This window comes from Oryctolagus cuniculus, chromosome 1 (assembly GCF_964237555.1).
Source record: "Oryctolagus cuniculus chromosome 1, mOryCun1.1, whole genome shotgun sequence".
Lineage (NCBI taxonomy): Eukaryota > Metazoa > Chordata > Mammalia > Lagomorpha > Leporidae > Oryctolagus > Oryctolagus cuniculus.
In genome coordinates, this window is record NC_091432.1 from 353,768 (window position 1) to 369,445 (window position 15,678).

Sequence of the window (15,678 nt, forward strand, 5' to 3'; positions counted from 1 at the left end):
ACCGCGGGCTCGGCCCCGTGTGGGTTGCTGGGAGTAGCTGCTCCCTGGCCCTCAGCCTGGGCCCGCAGGGACAGCCCGGGAAGGGCCCCCGGGAGCCTGAGGGCGCTCAGGGCTGGTGCGACCCCGACAGGGCCACAGGGTGGGGACCCAGGCAAGGGCAGCCGCTGACCGCAGCAGGCAGTGCAGGCTCGGACGAGCAGCCACGCTGGGTGGGCGGGGACCAGGGAGCAGGAACCAGGACCCCGAGACAGCTGGGCCAGGTGGACTGGGGGGGGGGGGGCGGAGCGAGGCCAAGGAGGGGACCAGTGGTGTTTGTGCAAGGACTTTACTGGGCGGCTGGCGACATGCGTGCGCGCGGCCCGCCTCTGCTCCCGGCGTCTGACAGCCCGGCCGCGAGGACGCAGGGCAGGACGCCGCGGGCCATGGCGGGGCGGCGCTACTTCTCCAGGGGCGCGTAGTTGAGCAGTTTCTCGATGAGGTCCACGTGGGCCAGCAGCATTCGGCGGCAGCAGTAGCGCTTCAGCCCCAGGGCGTCCAGGGCGTCCCTGCGACCAGACAGCAGTGAGGCGGCCTGCGCCGGGCTCGCCCCCAGCGCGCCCCTTCCCACCCGGGGGCTCCGGCCTCCCGGCCCAGCCCGGGCCCAGCGGCCGGAGCATCCCTGCGACCAGACAGCCGGGCTCGCCCCTGCTCCAGGCCAGGTGGACAGGTCCCCCCAGGATGCACCGGGGAGGAGCCACCCAGGGCCACCCCTTCCCCACCCAGAGGCTCCAGCCTCCCGGCCCAGCCCCGGCCCGCCCTCTCCCAGGCTGGGCTCACGGTGGCCAGGGCAGCCCCGGCGCCCCCTCCCCCGGGGGCCGGGACTCCCGACCACGACCGCAGCCCCGCGGGACCCCCACTCTCAGGGAGCCACCCTTCTACTTCCGGAAACCAACGAGACGCTTCCAGAAAACTCCTGCAGCGCTGGCTCCGGGGGGCGGAGGAGGCGGCTTGGGAGTGAGAAGGCGCGACCGAGGGGCCTCGGCAAAGCAGCCCCTGCCCCTCCGCCCCGCCGCAGCCCCGCGTCAGCCCGCGGCGCGGGACAGGAGGCGCGGGTGGGCCCGGTCCCCGCCCCGCCCCGCCCCCGGGCCCCACGCGCCCGGCGCCTCACCCCTCGGTGTACTCCGCCTGCAGCAGCCCCAGGTAGGCCTCCCACTTGTTGCCGACGATCTTGCCGCACGTGAAACAGCGCACCGGGATGATCATGGCGGCGCGCACTCCGCGGCAGCCCCGCGCACTGCCGGGCCCGTCCGCGGCGCTGCAGGCCCCGCCCCGGGCGCGCCCACTGGCGCGGGGTTCCTCGGCGCCGATTGGAGGCCGCGTCCGGCGGCGCCCCCCGTCCGGCGGTTTGGTACGTGCCGCGCTACGGCGACTGGGCTCGGCCAAAAGGGCTCGGCGGCGCCGGTTCGCGTTTCTCGTGTCCGCTTGACTGACAGCTGCGCGGCGGGAGCGGACGACGCGGTGCGGCGGCGGGAGGCGGCGGCCCAGGTACTACGCGGGCGCCGGCTGGACCCGGACGCGGACATCAGCCGCGGCGCGCGAGCGCCACCTCCAGTGCGGAGCCCCAGGCCGGTCGCAGCAACAAGTGGGGCCGGGCGAGGGGCCCGGCGAGAGGGTCTGGCCCCGGGGCGGGAGGCCTCGGACGGACCTTCCCGCCTCCCGGCCCGGCCCGGCCTGGACCCGGTCGCTGTCCCTTGAGCCCTGCGCGAGGCTCGGGTCCCCGCGGGGAGTTGCTGGGAGCCCCGACGGCAGTCTGTCGGCGTCTTGTTCGCTCTTTCCCGGGCCTGGCGCTGGGCGTGTGGTCAGCCCCTTTGAGCTGACCCTCGAAGGCCAGGGCCCCCGCGTAGGGGCAGCCCCAGCTGTGCGTCCCCTTCAGGGGCTCCACGGGCGGGGCTGCTGCCTCCCGGGTGGACCGGGCTGAGCCTGGTGCCCCGGCTGCCCCAGGCGGGCTGGGGAGCCGCAGGGCTGTGGGGGTGTTGCCCGTGGCCCCCGCGGGGCTCTGGCCAGGTTTGCTGGCCTTGGATGTGTGGCCGGGGCGGGGTCCTCACGCGGGACCCCGGCATCTGCTGAGTGCCCGCTCAGGGCAGACGCTGGACAGGGACGGGGACGAAGGGTCTCAGGTCCGGAGTGGGGCTGCCCAGAGCCACTGCCCTGCCAGGGTTAGTGCCCTCTCGGCCACGTGCGGAGCCACGAGCCCTGGCCACTTCCCTTCTCTGCCTCCCTCCCCCAGGCTGAGTGGACGCACATCCTGCCCTGGCCAGAGGGGCAGGATGGGGCCGTGAGTCACCGTGGCCTGGGGTCAGACCCAGGCTCGGCGGCCGCGGCTGTGGAGGAGAGGGAGCCCGGGTCCGGGAGGCCAGCCCGGTGGGCGCCCAGCGCGTGAGTGGGGCCTTCCTGGGGGAGGGGTCAGGGGCCTGCCCCGCCCCTGCTCCCACTGGGCGCCGCTGTTTACTGTGGGAGTGGGGGAGTGAGCCGCCCTCCCCTGCGGGGGCCCTGGCCAAGGCGGCATTCCTGGGATTCCGCGTGCGTGCCGACCTGAGGTGGGGGGGCTCCCGGATGTCCCCCAGCGCGCCCCGCCCCCTCTGCACTTGCGCCTGCTGGGGAGCCTCGAGGGGTCAGCCCTGGCCTGGCCCGTGGTGGCGTGGGGGGCAGCAGCTGGGCCTCTCTGGGGAGGGTGGGGGGCTTTCCTGGTGGTGCTGGCCAGAGGAGGGGGGGTCACGTCAGGGCAGGGGACCGGGAAACTCGTGACAGGTTTCAGCTGCCAAGCCCCGCCCCCCGGGCGTTGCCCTGGAAACAGGCCAGCGGCAGGGCCGCGGTGGGTGCTGGGCAGCCAGGGGCAGTGCGCGGGGGGGGGGGGGGGGGGGGGGCGGGCGGGATTCGCAGACCCTGCCCCTCGTCCCCAGGACGCAGCCTCAGTTTCCCCGTCTGTAAGACTTTGGCTGAGCAGGGTGGGGACGCTCGTGCCGGGACCCCGGCCTCCACCCCTACTCCTGCCTGCTGGCGTGTGCTGTGTGCATGCCGCCCGCACGGGGCCAGGAACACGGGTGTGGACAGCTCACACGTGCTGCCGCTGAGAGCCCCTCGCAGCCCTCACAGCCCTGCGCTGTGGCGTCTGCAGATGGGAGTGAGCTGCCCGGGCCAGGAGGCGTGGGGGGGCAGGCCCGCCCTTCCCCCACTCCCGTGTGATCCAGGGTGCTGAGCCAGGAGCTGGCCTCCCGTGGGACAGGCGGTGGCAGAGCCGTCTCAGCCTCCAGCCGGGCCGGGTCCCGCCCAGGCCATGTGTGCAGCCTCTGTGTGCAGGCGCCAGGCCGCCTGGGCCCCGGGTTTGTGGTGCCCACCCCTGAGGGCCTGGAGTGGACACCTCGGTCTGTTTGTGTTGGAGGTGCTGGCCGCCTCCTCCAAGCCGCCCCTGAGCCGGCTCAGCCTGGGGCCTCCGTGGGCGGGCTGGCAGGGCTGCCACCACGCCGCCGAGGCTCCCAGCCGCCGTGGGTCTCCGTCTCACCATCTGGGGGGCCTGTCTGAGCGGCCTGGCCAGGTGGGTGTCCCTGTCCCCTGCTTCCCTCATGCACCCCTACAGGGCTGTGGCCTTGAACTCCTGGGGCCTCCGGCCAGCCAGCCAGGGTGGGATTGGAGCCCTTGTGTGTGAGGGGACATGGCCAGGACATGTGAAGCCGGCAGGGCTGGGAGAAGCCCCCGTGAGCAGTCCTGGGGGCAGGGGGAGCGCAGAGCCCCTGCTGGCCGGACAGACGGCGGGTGGATGAGCCTAGGGTCAAGGCTTGTCCCTGAGGCCCCCTCTGAGCTGGGGAGGGGACAGAGCTGTCCCTGTGCCCTCGCGTCCAGCTGCACACTCCCTGCTGGCCTCCTTCCTGCCCTGTATGGACCTGCCTCCAGCTCCCCCTACGAACCAGGCAGGCCTGGTGCTGGACCTCCTGAGCCCGTCTCCCTGGGGGAGGGGACTCCTGTGGGGGAGGGGCTGGAGGCATCACCCTGGCTGCACCCTCTGCTCCGTGGGGGTGGTGTGTGCAGGGATCTGCAGGTGGGGGTGGGCACAGGGTTTTGGGGGACATTCTGGTGGCATCCTGGGCAGGTATCCTGTCAGGCTCCCCTCTACCCCGTCTTTCCCCCGTACTCACTGGGGACCCCTGCCCGTCACTGCCCCACCCCAGCCTCGGCCGTCCCCGTGCAGGGGAGGCTCTGGGGCAGCCCCCGCCGGCCTCTGTCCCCGCCGCCCCAGGTGGTCCAGGAGGGTGAGGCTGCTGTGCGTGGTGAGGCGGCCGGAGGGGTCGGCTCTGGTGCCCCCTGGCCCCTGTGATCCCTCCCCCTCAGCTGGCCCACAGGCACCAAGCTGGGAGGCCAGCTGGGGCTGGGGGCCGCTGGGGTCTCCAGGGCCCATGGCTGCACTTGCTCCCTGGGAAGAGCCGTGGGTGGTGCTTCCTCCCCCCACTCCTGAGGCCCACGCACGCCAAAGAACCCTCGTGACGCAGGCACAAGGGCCACGTGGGCCGGGCTGGACCTCGGTGAGGGAGTTGTCCACCGCCTTGGGGGCTGGGGCTGCAGTTCTCCACGGAGCCGTGGGGGGCAGCAGAGAGCAGGTGGCCCTCGGGCACTCAGAGGTTCCGCCCGCAGCTGCAGCCCCTCCCGACCCTGCCACCCGGACACCTCCTGGGCGGTCACTCGGGAGACCCCTTAGGTCTCCAGGGCTGGACGGCTGTGCTAGTGGCCATGGCTCACGGCCTCTGCTGCCCGACCCCCGGGGACCTTGCGTGTGTCCCTTCCTCTTTGGACTGTATTCTGGGGGCTGTACCAAGGGGTGGGCACTCCCAGCCTCCCGCCATGCTGACCAGGAAGGCCATGCCAGCCGGGCTGCCGCCCTGAGCGTGGGGCTTCCCAGCCCTCCCCGTGCTCGGTGCTGCGGGCCACCCGGTCGTGTCCCCCCACCACTGGGCCCTCTGCCCCCCAGCCTCGTCTGAGAATCTACGTGCACACGCACGAGTTCGAGGGTCACCGGCGCATGTCCCCTGTGCCTTTGCCTGGGTCCGGGAGGCGTGGGGGCCCTCCTGGACTGGCGCCCCAGGAAACACCGAGCCCCTTGTCCCAAGTGGCCAGCACTTGAAAGTGCTGACGGCGGCATGGCGCCGGCTGGGCGCGGTGTGGCTGCCCTCGAAGCCGGGCCCGGGGGCCTGTGTTCCGGACCCTGCTGTGCGCCCGAAAGCCTCCGGCCCCCACGCCCCCTGCCTTGCGCCCGCCCCCACCCCGAGCAGCCACGACCGCAACTGGGTCGCTTCTGGGTTCGCACCGCGCTGCGCCGGTCGCCCGCATTCGCAGGTGGGCGGGCCGCGGGGAGGGGGCGCGGCGCCACCATTGGCCGGCGGGGCGGGAGGGGGGTCCGCGCGGGGCGGGGCCGCCTCGGATTGGCTGCGCGCGGGCGGGCGGAGGCGCCGCGGCCGGCGGGGCAGGGGTCCGGGCCCGGCGGGTCCGGGCCGCCGCGGGGCCGGCGGGATGGGGCGTTCCGGGGCGGCGGGCGCGCGGCGCTGAGCGCTCCGGGCCCCCGGCCGCCGGCGCCATGCGGCGCTCCAGCACGGACGAGTCCGCGTACCGGCGCAGCCCGTCGCCCGAGGGCCAGGAGCCGGGCTTCGCGCGCGGCGGCCCCTTCCGGCGCGGCAGCAGCCTGGGCGGGCGCGCGGGCGCGGGCGCCTTCTTCGGCCCCAAGGCGGCCCAGGCGCGCTCCACGTCGCCCAAGGGCAGCAAGTACGTGGTCTTCTACCTGGACCTCTCCTTCATCTTCCTCCTAGAGCTGAAGCGCTGCAGCATGGCGCGCGGCTGCCTGCAGGGCGTCAAGTACCTGATGTTCGCCTTCAACCTGCTCTTCTGGGTGAGTGCGCGCGCACCGGGCAGGTGCACGGGGCGGGACGATGCCGCTACCGCGCGGTGTCCACCGGGCTTCCGCACAGGCGCGTGTGCTGGACAGGGCCGCCTGGGCACTGCACCACTCCCAGACCCGGAGGCCAGGTGGGGGCCAGCGGTGTGCTGGGCGGCACGTGCGCCCCCTGCGCCCCCTCCGTCCTGGCCTCAGCCCTGCCAGCCCCCTGGGACTCCCGAGGCCAGGAGTTTCTCTGTTGCCCAGAGGCACCAGGGGATGGAAGAGGGCTGGTGGGCCTGCCCGGGACACCAGGCAGGGCTGTGGTGAGGAGGTGGGGGGCCCTGGCTCCCTGAACTTTTGCTGTCTGTGGCTTCCAGGTGGGACCTGTGTGTGGAGGGGGCCGGGGACGCCTCACACCTGACCCCTGGGAGAACTTTCCAGGCCTGGCCCTGGGGCCGACCCTCATGACCTGCTCGGGGCTGCACCCGGGGCTCCCCTAGCTGGGTGGGGAGCTTGGTGGAGGATTCCTGCCCGCAGTCACTCCAGCCCCCAGGCCCCTGTGCTGGGATGGGGTCTGGCGCCGGCCCTGCTGGGCCCCTGCGTGTGGTCCTGTGACGGCTGCCCCTGCCATGGCCTGGTCTCCTCGGCTCGGGGCAGGGGCCGGCGGTCACTGGGAGCGCAGCCAGCTTGGGCCTCCATGGGGAGTGACCCGAGGGGGCTCCTGCCCCTCATGGCCACCCCCTGGGTGGTCACTTGGGTGGGCACTGAGGCCCAGGACCTGGGAGGGGGTGGCAGAGGTGGGCAGGGTCCCATGTCTTGGGGTGGCTGTGAGGGTGGAGCTCCCAGCCAGTGTAGATGGGGATGGGGTGTGGGGGAGGGGCTGGGTCCTCTTCTCCCCTCCCCTGCCCTCCTGGTGACCTGGACACCTGCCTGCTGGGAGAAGGGGCCCCTCAAGGGGGCCTGTCTGCTCGGCGCAGCCCACTTAACGGGTCCCCAGGAAGAACCGTGACCCCACAGAAGCCGCCGGCAGCAGCAGGGTGCACCTGCCTCACTGTCCCTGGACGGTGCCTCCATCCCAGGACACCAGCCCAGACGCCCTGGTGGCCTCCTGGGCTGCAACACCCAATGCCCTGTTGCTGCCCAGTTGCACCCCTGCCCTGCCCAGCCTGTGCCCGCTGGGGTCCAGGATCTGTCTGTGGCCCCCAGGGCTGGAAGCCGCCCTGTGGAGGTGGAGGGGTGGCAGTGGGGCAGGTGTGCTTCCGAGTGGGCGGTGCTGGGGCCTGCGCCGTGCCCCTGCTCCAGGGAGGTGAGGAGGAAGTGCCCTGTGCGGCTTCCTGCTGCCCGCTGGCCTGACCCCTCCTCCTGGCTCTGCCGTGGGACCCGCCTCCGAGTCCCCAGTCCCCCGGGGCCCTTAGGCGGACACCTGCTTCCTGGGCTGAGGCCGGACGCCCCAGCAGCCCCACTGTGGGAGTGGGTGCCCAAGGCCCCGAGGTCGCACTGGGGGCTGGGAGGAGGGGGCTGCAGGGGGCTGGTTTGAGCGGCTTTCGCTGCCCTGCTTGATGGGGTGAGGGTGGGGCTGCCAGGCGGGGTCTTGGGTCCCGTGGGAGGCAGGATGCAGGGGCGTCTCTCACGAGGTGTCGGGGGGCTCGGGGCCGTGCCCGCCCTCCTTCACTGGGTGAGGGCAGCCCTGTTGGGGTCTGCACAGCTGGGGTCCGGTGGGGCCTTGGTCCCTGTGATGGGCCTGGGGTGTATCCTGGAGCCCTGCCCACTTGAGTGAGGCCTGGGGGCGGGGGGCGGGGGATGGGGGCGCGGGGGGCACTGGCCAGCGGGGGGCTCTGCAGCCCCGGGACCCAGTGCAGGGCCTGGAGCGGGGCACGGGGGCGCATGGCCAATGGGGGGCTGTGCAGCCCCGGGACCCAGTGCAGGGCCTGGGCATGGGGGGTGGGCGTGGGGCCTGTGTTGGGGGGCTGGGTGTGGGGGGTGGGCGTGGGGCCTGTGTTGGGGGGCTGAGTGTGGAGGGGTGGGTGTGGGGCCTGTGTTGGGGGGCTGGGTGTGGGGGGTGGGCGTGGGGCCTGTGTTGGGGGGCTGAGTGTGGAGGGTGGGCGTGGGGCCTGTGTCAGAGGGCTGGGTGTGGGGGGTGGGCATGGGGCCTGTGTCAGGGGTCTGGGTGTGGAGGGTGGGCGTGGGGCCTGTGTCAGAGGGCTGGGTGTGGGGGGTGGGCGTGGGGCCTGTGTTGGGGGCTGGGTGTGGGGGGTGGGCGTGGGGCCTGTGTCGGAGGGCTGGGTGTGGGGGGTGGGCATGGGGCCTGTGTCGGGGGGCTGGGTGTCAGGGGGCTGGGTGTGGGGGGTGGGCATGGGGCCTGTGTTGGGGGCTGGGTGTGGGGGGTGGGCATGGGGCCTGTGTCAGGGGTCTGGGTGTAGGGATGTGGGCATGGGGCCTGTGTTGGGGGGCTGGGTGTAGGGATGTGGGCATGGGGCCTGTGTCGGGGGGCTGGGTGTCAGAGGGCTGGGTGTAGGGGGTGGGCGTGGGGCCTGTGTTGGGGGCTGGGTGTGGGGGGTGGGCGTGGGGCCTGTGTCAGGGGTCTGGGTGTAGGGATGTGGGCATGGGGCCTGTGTCGGGGGGCTGGGTGTAGGGATGTGGGCATGGGGCCTGTGTCGGGGGGCTGGGTGTAGGGGGTGGGCGTGGGGCCTGTGTTGGGGGCTGGGTGTGGGGGGTGGGCGTGGGGCCTGTGTCAGGGGTCTGGGTGTAGGGATGTGGGCATGGGGCCTGTGTCGGGGGGCTGGGTGTAGGGATGTGGGCATGGGGCCTGTGTCGGGGGGCTGGGTGTAGGGATGTGGGCATGGGGCCTGTGTCGGGGGGCTGGGTGTCAGAGGGCTGGGTGTAGGGGGTGGGCGTGGGGCCTGTGTTGGGGGCTGGGTGTGGGGGGTGGGCGTGGGGCCTGTGTTGGGGGCTGGGTGTGGGGGGCTGTGCAGCCCTGGAACCCCTGCTGTGGCTGCATCAACAGCTGGGCCTCTGTCCCCTGAGCTTTTTCAGTAATGGAAGTTGAAGCCCTTTGGGGAGGGAGAGGGCGGGGTCACGCCCCTGCACCCCACCTCCCTGCCCTGTGCTGGGGGTCTGTCCGCCCCACGGGTGGTCCAGGGAGGAAGAGGGACCCGAGCTCTCTGGCAGGGTCAGGACTCCGTGGCTCTGCCGTGGCCTGGTGCCTGCCCAGCTCCTCCCAGACATGGACGTGGCCGAGCTCAGGGCCTCCACTGTGCTGGGCCTCCTGGCAGGTGCCCCTCCTGGTCCCAGCCGGGACTGGTTCCCGAGGGGTGCAGTCAGGCTCAGGGTGGCCGGAGCAAGTCGTCCTCCGGGCCCAGTTTCCCTGTCGTACCGCAGACTGGCCTGGCACGGGAGGTGGGCGGTGGTGCGGGAGCCCCCAGCTCCTGCCTGGTTGGTCTGTGCTGGCCCCACGTGGAACCCCTTGGAGGAAGGGCAGTGAGAGTCCAGTGGTCCAGGGCCCAGCCCCTGAGCCTCACAGCTTCAGCGCCCGCTCTTGGGCTGCAGACGCCCAGGGCAGAGGCGCGGGTCTGCCCCTTTGGTGAGCTGGGTGCCCCGAGGGTGGCCACGGCTCTGTGTGCAGCCCCACGGCTCCCTTGGGGCCGGCAGCACCCCGTGCTCTGCTGGGCGGAGCTCCTGGCTCCCAGAGGCTGGGGGAGGGCTGGCAGCCAGGGGTCTGTGGGGCACGCCTGCCCCTGTGGGCTCCCGGCAGCTCTGCCACCACCCTGGGTGAGCCTGGCATGTTTAAGAAGACAGAATTGTAAGTGGATGGGCTCATTCTGCTCACAGAGCCAACATCCCAGCCAGGAGAGACCCGAGCATTTCCGCCAGCCACAGGGTCCCTGCCAGGCAGGGGTGGGGCTTCTGGACAAGAGCCTCGGCCCCCCGTGGGCACCCAGCCCTCTCCCCCGCTCCCAGGACGTGGCCATCTGCCCGGCCATCTGCCACTCTGGGCCGTGGGGCTGGAGGGGCCTTGGGCAGAGGGCCAGCTGGCACTGCCCCCGCAGTCACCAGGCTTTGTGGGGCCCAGGAAGTGCACGCTGAGGGGTGAGTGGTGGCGGGCGCTGGGCTGGGGCTCCTGAGGGCTGTCACCTCACCGCAGGCTTGGGTGGTCGCCGCTGAGCTCCGAGTGAGCGAGACGGGGCTGAGTGGGGCCGTGTGTGCTGGGCAGACGGGGCAAAGGGTGAGCCCTTTGGTGAGCTGGTCCGAGGCAGGGGCTGAGCGGGGGACAGAGCTGAGCCCAGGGTGGGTGGACTCTCCCCTGGGTGGAGCCTCCCGCAGGCTTGTCTGGCCGGGGGCGCGGCAGCAGGGGGGCAGGGAGCAGGTGTTGGGGTTGGTGGCTCCAGTCGCCGCACCCTCCTCTGAGGCCCGTCTCTCTGACGGGCCCACTCCCCCTGCGCTTGGAGGCTGTCATTTCCCTGCCACAGGGTTTTAAAAGCTGCGTGCACAGAAGCATTTTCAAAATCACAGGTGATGTTCACGCGGCGAGCGGGCACACGTGCGTGCGTGCGAGTTTGCACGCGGCCGATCTGCAAGAACACGCCGGGCCCGGGGGAGCGGCAGGTCACAGGCCAGGCCGGCTGCGTGGCAGTGCGGGGGCGGGGTCTCCTTCCCTGGCTGGGCTGCGGAGGGGCGGGGCGGGGCTGGAAGGTGCCCCCCCCCCCCGCGGCGCGGCTGCCTCACACGGTCCTCAAGCCCTCCCAGGCGTCCCAAGGGGCGAGGTCCCTGCCCACCTTGGGGTGGGCGTGCACTGCACAGGAAGCTTGGGTTTTAACCGTGGATCTGCCCCCGACGCCAGCGTCTGATGTCCCTCCCTGGCCGGTGCGGGACAGGGGCACCCAGCTCAGAGGAGCGCCCCCCGGGAGGGGCCCACTGCGCCCCGGCGGCTTGGTTCCTCGGCAGCAGGACCTGCTCAGGGCCTGTGTCAGCCCGGGGCTCTGCCCATCCCTCGGGGGGCACCCCCTGCCCCAGTCCCGAGGGCAGCAGCTGGGCAAGGCCATGAGAGTCTGCCCCTTGCCCCCCGTGGGCCACCCGCAGGGTCAGGCAGGCTCAGCCCAGCACCTGTCCAGCCTCTGCTCTGCTCCCTCAAGTGGGGAGTGCCCCTCCCTGACGGCGGGCGTGGGCGGCCCAGGCACCGCCCCTGCCCACGGCCTCATCCAGTCAGCACCGTGGACAGTGCTGCGCCCACCACGCAGCTGCGCCCCAGGGGGAGGCGGGCATCTCTGCGGGGCTGGAGACCCTTGTCCCGCCCGGGGCCGGGCGACAGACGCTGCTGAGGCGTGTCGCCGGTGCCAGTGCCGCCAGGCTCACAGCCCTCCCCCAGTGGCCTCAGGAACCCCAGGGCCCCCACCTCCTGCAGTGCAGCATCCCGGGAGTGGCAGAGTGGACGCGAAGGTGGGGGTGGCTCTGCCCTCCGCAAGGTTTGGTCCCGGGGCCTGCAGCAGCTGCTGCCCTTGGGCTGGGGGCTGCCCCGTCCCCCGACCACGGCATGGTGTTTCCGGGCAGTCAGCGGCCACCAGCTCACCCTGGCTGCTGGTGGGGGGAGGGGTGGCCTCCTGGGGCTGCCAGGGTCCTGGCGCCCTGTGGGGGTGATGACCTCAGGCCTGGGCTGCTGTGGCGGGCGGGGGCTGGGGGCTGTCCCTCTCCCAGCCAGAGCTTCTTGCGGGGAAGGTGGGGGTTGAGTCCAGCCTCGGGGTAGGGAGGCCTTTGTGGGGGTGATGAGGGGCTTGTGGTGGCTCTGGTGGGTGCCGTGCGAGCTCCTCTAGTCTGGGGTCCGGGACTGCCCAGCCTTTCCCCGGGGCAGTCCCCCTGCCTGGAGCCAGCCAAGAACCCACCCTGAACCCTGACGGCAGGGGTGGGGCACCGAGCATCCGGTCTCCGGGGAGCCCCCACCAGTGGTGAAGAGGCTGTGGGGAGGGGCAGGGCACCTGGTGTGCGGGGTCCTTGGGACCAAGTGGCCTGAGGGGAGCAGGCAGGCACCCCTGGCGGCTGCGGGCCAGGCTCTGGAGCCCCGGCCCTGTCCACTGCAGGTGAGGGGGTGGGGTTGGGGTCCCTGCAGGTCATCACCCTCTGTGGCTGTGGGCTGTGCGGAAGGGGACACCGGCCCAGGACTCAGGCCAAGGCTGGGTGGGCGTCCAGCTCTGGTGACCCCAGACACCCCTGAGGGCCCACTGGGCGGCCGGGGTGGGCAGGGGCCCGCCTGGGGGGCTCAGGCTGGTGTCGGCGCAGCCTCCGGCTCTGCCCTGGCCGGCCCCTCAGCCCTTTGTGCCTCGGTCCCAGCTGGGAGGCTGCGGCGTCCTCGGCGTCGGCATCTGGCTGGCCGCCACACAGGGGAACTTCGCCACCCTGTCCTCCTCCTTCCCGTCCCTGTCGGCCGCCAACCTGCTCATTGCCACCGGCACCTTCGTCATGGCCATCGGCTTCGTGGGCTGCATCGGAGCCATCAAGGAGAACAAGTGCCTCCTGCTCACCGTGAGTGACGGCGGGGGGCCTGGTGCCTGACCTGGGGCACTGGCCGGAGGGTGAGGCTGGGTGGCAGCCCCCGGCCCTGAGTGCAGGAGGCGCTGATGTCGGGAAATGCGCTAGGGCTGGGGGCCTACCCCAGTGGGACGTGCGCATGCGTGAGCAGCTTTGCTGGGCTGCCGAGTCCTTCCGACCACCGCGGGATGTGGGCCCATGAGTCACCGTGGTTACAGAGGGGCGGGTCCTGGGCGAGCCCCCGGACCTGGGGCACCACAGGTCTCCGATCAGGAAGCCCCGAGTGGCCCTTGGCCTGAGTCCCTCTGCCCCTCCCGCAGGGCCTCCCCTCACAGTCGGGCTCGGAGCTCCTCTGACAGCCGAGGACGCTTCATGTGCAGGTCCCGGGGGCAGCAAGGCTGCGAGGGGACCCAAGACGCGACAGGGCCCACTCACGGCCACCTGGCCCTGCCCTGCTTGTGCCCCCCGTCCAGGGCCCCGCGATGTCTGGGCTCCTGTCCACCGTCTGCCCCACACAGCAGTGACCGGTCTGGGAGCATGGCGAGCTAAGGCCGCCTCCCCACGCCAGACCCAGCCGGCAGCGCCCAGGGCTGGGCTGGACACGGCTGCCCCTGGGCCGCAGGGCTTGTGTGGCCGGGGCGGGGGACTTTTGCAGCTCAGGGTCTTGGTTCCCTCACCGTGGTCTTGCCTGAGGACGTGCTGGCCGTGGGCTGCCCTACACAGGGATTTCACAGCCCCTGCACTGGCCGTGCCTGGGACCCCTTCCAAGTGCACCAGTGGGGGTGACCTGTGGTCCCGGGGGTGGTGGGGGTACCGGAGCTGGGCTCCGTGCACAGTTGCCCGGGCAGGGTGCCGAGGGTTCTGGGGTGAGGGGCGGCCCTGGGGTGGTGTGCGGGTCCCTGCCTGCCCTCACCGAGCCCCGCTGCCCGCAGTTCTTCGTGCTGCTGCTGCTGGTGTTCCTGCTCGAAGCCACCATCGCGGTGCTGTTCTTGGCCTACACGGAGCAGGTACGGCCGCCCACGGGCACCCCTGCTGTCCAGGGCTTGTCTGGCTCTTACTGCCCTCAACGCTGGACTGCTCCCGTTATGACAGCCGCTCCCTTCCGGGGCATCTCGCTGGCTGCGGGAGCCCCCTCCTGGCCCCGCCTTCCCGCCACACCCCACGGGGGCCTCGCTTTCCGGAGCACAGCCTCTCTGGCCCCCGACACGCCGGGCTCCTCTTGGTCCTCTCCCGCCCCGGCGGGGGCTTCCTCCAGGGGCCTGGTTCCTTCCTGGGCAGTTGGTCTTGTAGACTGGGGTCTGGGCCTGGTTGTCCCCAAGGAGACACGTGTGTGTCCTGACAATTGCATGGACCCCACGGATGGGGCACAGCGATGAGAGGGGCCTGGGCCCTGGGGGGGCATCTGGGGGCGCAGGGAGTGACTTCAGGAAGAGGACCGGCCTGGGCCTGGCTGGAGGGCACGGCCGGGGGCCCTGCTGACCCTGCTGCACCCCCAGATTGACAGGTATGCCCAGCAAGACCTGAAGAAGGGCCTGCACCTGTTCGGCACGAAGGGCAACGTGGGCCTCACCAACGCCTGGAGCATCATCCAGACCGACGTGAGGCGCGGTGGGGGCGGGGCCGCGGGAGGGGCGGGGCCCGGGCGTGTGCCCTCCGCCCCAGCCCTGTGCTTGGCTCCCCCAGTTCCGCTGCTGCGGCGTCTCCAACTACACCGACTGGTTCGAGGTGTACAACGCCACGCGCGTGCCCGACTCCTGCTGCCTGGAGTTCAGCGAGAGCTGCGGGCTGCACGCGCCCGGCACCTGGTGGAAGGCGGTGAGCGCGGCGGGCCGGGGCAGGGCAGGCCTCGGGCGGGGCCTCCCCAGCCCGCTGACCTGCCCCCGGCCCCCCGCAGCCCTGCTACGAGACGGTGAAGGTCTGGCTCCAGGAGAACCTGCTGGCCGTGGGCATCTTTGGGCTGTGCACGGCGCTCGTGCAGGTACGCGGGGCGGGGCGGTCCCTGGACCCCAGGGGACCTCCTGGTGGCAGTGCAGGCTGTGAGGACGGCGGGACAGACGGCTGGAGGGCTTTGGGTGGGGACAGCCTGGCTCCTGAACCCAGGTCCAGTGGGGAGACAGGCTGGGCCAGCCTGTGCTGGTTGGTGGTCAGAGGACTGGCCCCACCCTGCTTCCCCACCTCAGTCCCTGAGTCCTGGTGCCAGCATGAGAGACCACCCCCGGTAGGGCAGCCTGCTCCGTGCCTGGGGCGCACCGATGGACAGCTGGGGTCACGGCCAGGTCGCAGGATGTACTCGGGTGGTCACAGTGGGGCAGGCACTGGGGGCCCTGGCCTGAGGGTGGGGGGCTGTGACCCAGGGAGCTGCCAGCAGAGCCCGGGGACCCCTGGGGTCTGGAAACCAACTGGGCACGCCCCGTCTGGTGGACGCTCTACCTGTGGTGGGTGCCCCATCTGTGGTGGACGCCCCGTCTCTGGTGGGCAGGGCCTGCCAGGCAGACCTTGGGGTTTGGGGCCTTGACCACAGCAGCCCCTCCCCCCACAGATTCTGGGCCTGACCTTCGCCATGACCATGTACTGCCAGGTGGTAAAGGCGGACACCTACTGCGCGTAGCCCGCCCGACACCCCTGCTTCTCTGCCAAAGGACACCCTGCCAGGGAGACCGCCACGGCCCAGCACTCTCCCGCCACAGGACCCGGCACGGGGGGGGAGCAGCAAGCGCCCAGGGGCCTGTCCTGGGGGGCCCCAGCTCCGGCAGCTGCAGGGTCTCTGGACCGGACGGAGGGGCGGACAGGTGCTGGCCGCGATGTCCAGGCTGGGGCGGGAGGGGCTTCCGGCATTTTTATATCCATGTATTCTCCAGGGCAGCGCTCACAGTGGTGGGGCCCCCAGCCCCCCAGGACACCCTGGAGGCCTGCCCACTGGTCCTGGTGCTCTGGTGGGGCCTGACCCCATTACTCGCATTCCACGGCGGGCGCAGGCCCAGGTGCATCTTAATAAAGTGTGTGAGCGGCTCCCCGCCCCGTGTCTCCAGGCCTGGACACGCGCCCGGGGCTGCTGTGGCGTCCAGTGCCAGCCACAGGGCTCCCAGAGCCCACCGAGGACAGCTAAGCAAACGCCTTCCCTTGTCTCCCAGGAGCTGCTGGCCCTGGCGTCCACACCCGCCCTCCCTTCCTGTTTTGCTCCGAGGAGCTCTGCCCCGTGTGTCCCTGTAGATCACGGGGGACCCCAGGGCGCAGGACTACAGAAACGGGGAGATTCAGGGGTCCCA

At 72.1% G+C, this 15,678-nt stretch overlaps 2 protein-coding genes across 6 annotated transcripts; one reads left to right on the top strand and one right to left on the bottom strand.

Annotated features, from left to right (window-relative positions):
• Positions 1-309: 309 nt before the first annotated feature.
• Positions 310-1,312, bottom strand: POLR2L (RNA polymerase II, I and III subunit L). The gene is made up of 2 exons (XM_051829810.2): positions 1,148-1,312; positions 310-545 (listed from the first exon to the last, which is right to left on the bottom strand). Exons 1-2 carry the CDS (start codon positions 1,240-1,242, stop codon positions 437-439), a joined length of 204 nt encoding a protein of 67 aa, XP_051685770.1. The 5' UTR covers positions 1,243-1,312; the 3' UTR covers positions 310-436.
• A 74-nt stretch (positions 1,313-1,386) lies between these two features.
• Positions 1,387-15,421, top strand: TSPAN4 (tetraspanin 4). Of its 5 annotated transcripts, none has more exons than XM_051829806.2 (8): positions 1,387-1,524; positions 5,829-5,908; positions 12,215-12,406; positions 13,345-13,419; positions 13,909-14,010; positions 14,096-14,227; positions 14,307-14,390; positions 14,952-15,421. In XM_051829806.2, the coding sequence occupies exons 2-8, from the start codon at positions 5,846-5,848 to the stop codon at positions 15,018-15,020; spliced, it is 717 nt and encodes a 238-aa protein (XP_051685766.2). In that variant the 5' UTR covers positions 1,387-1,524; positions 5,829-5,845; the 3' UTR covers positions 15,021-15,421. The 5 variants fall into 5 exon arrangements, with proteins under 5 accessions (XP_051685766.2, XP_051685765.2, XP_069912974.1 ...); XM_051829805.2 differs by lacking the exon at positions 1,387-1,524 and adding an exon at positions 2,257-2,415; XM_070056873.1 differs by lacking the exon at positions 1,387-1,524 and adding an exon at positions 2,495-2,576.
• The last annotated feature ends 257 nt before the right edge of the window (positions 15,422-15,678 follow it).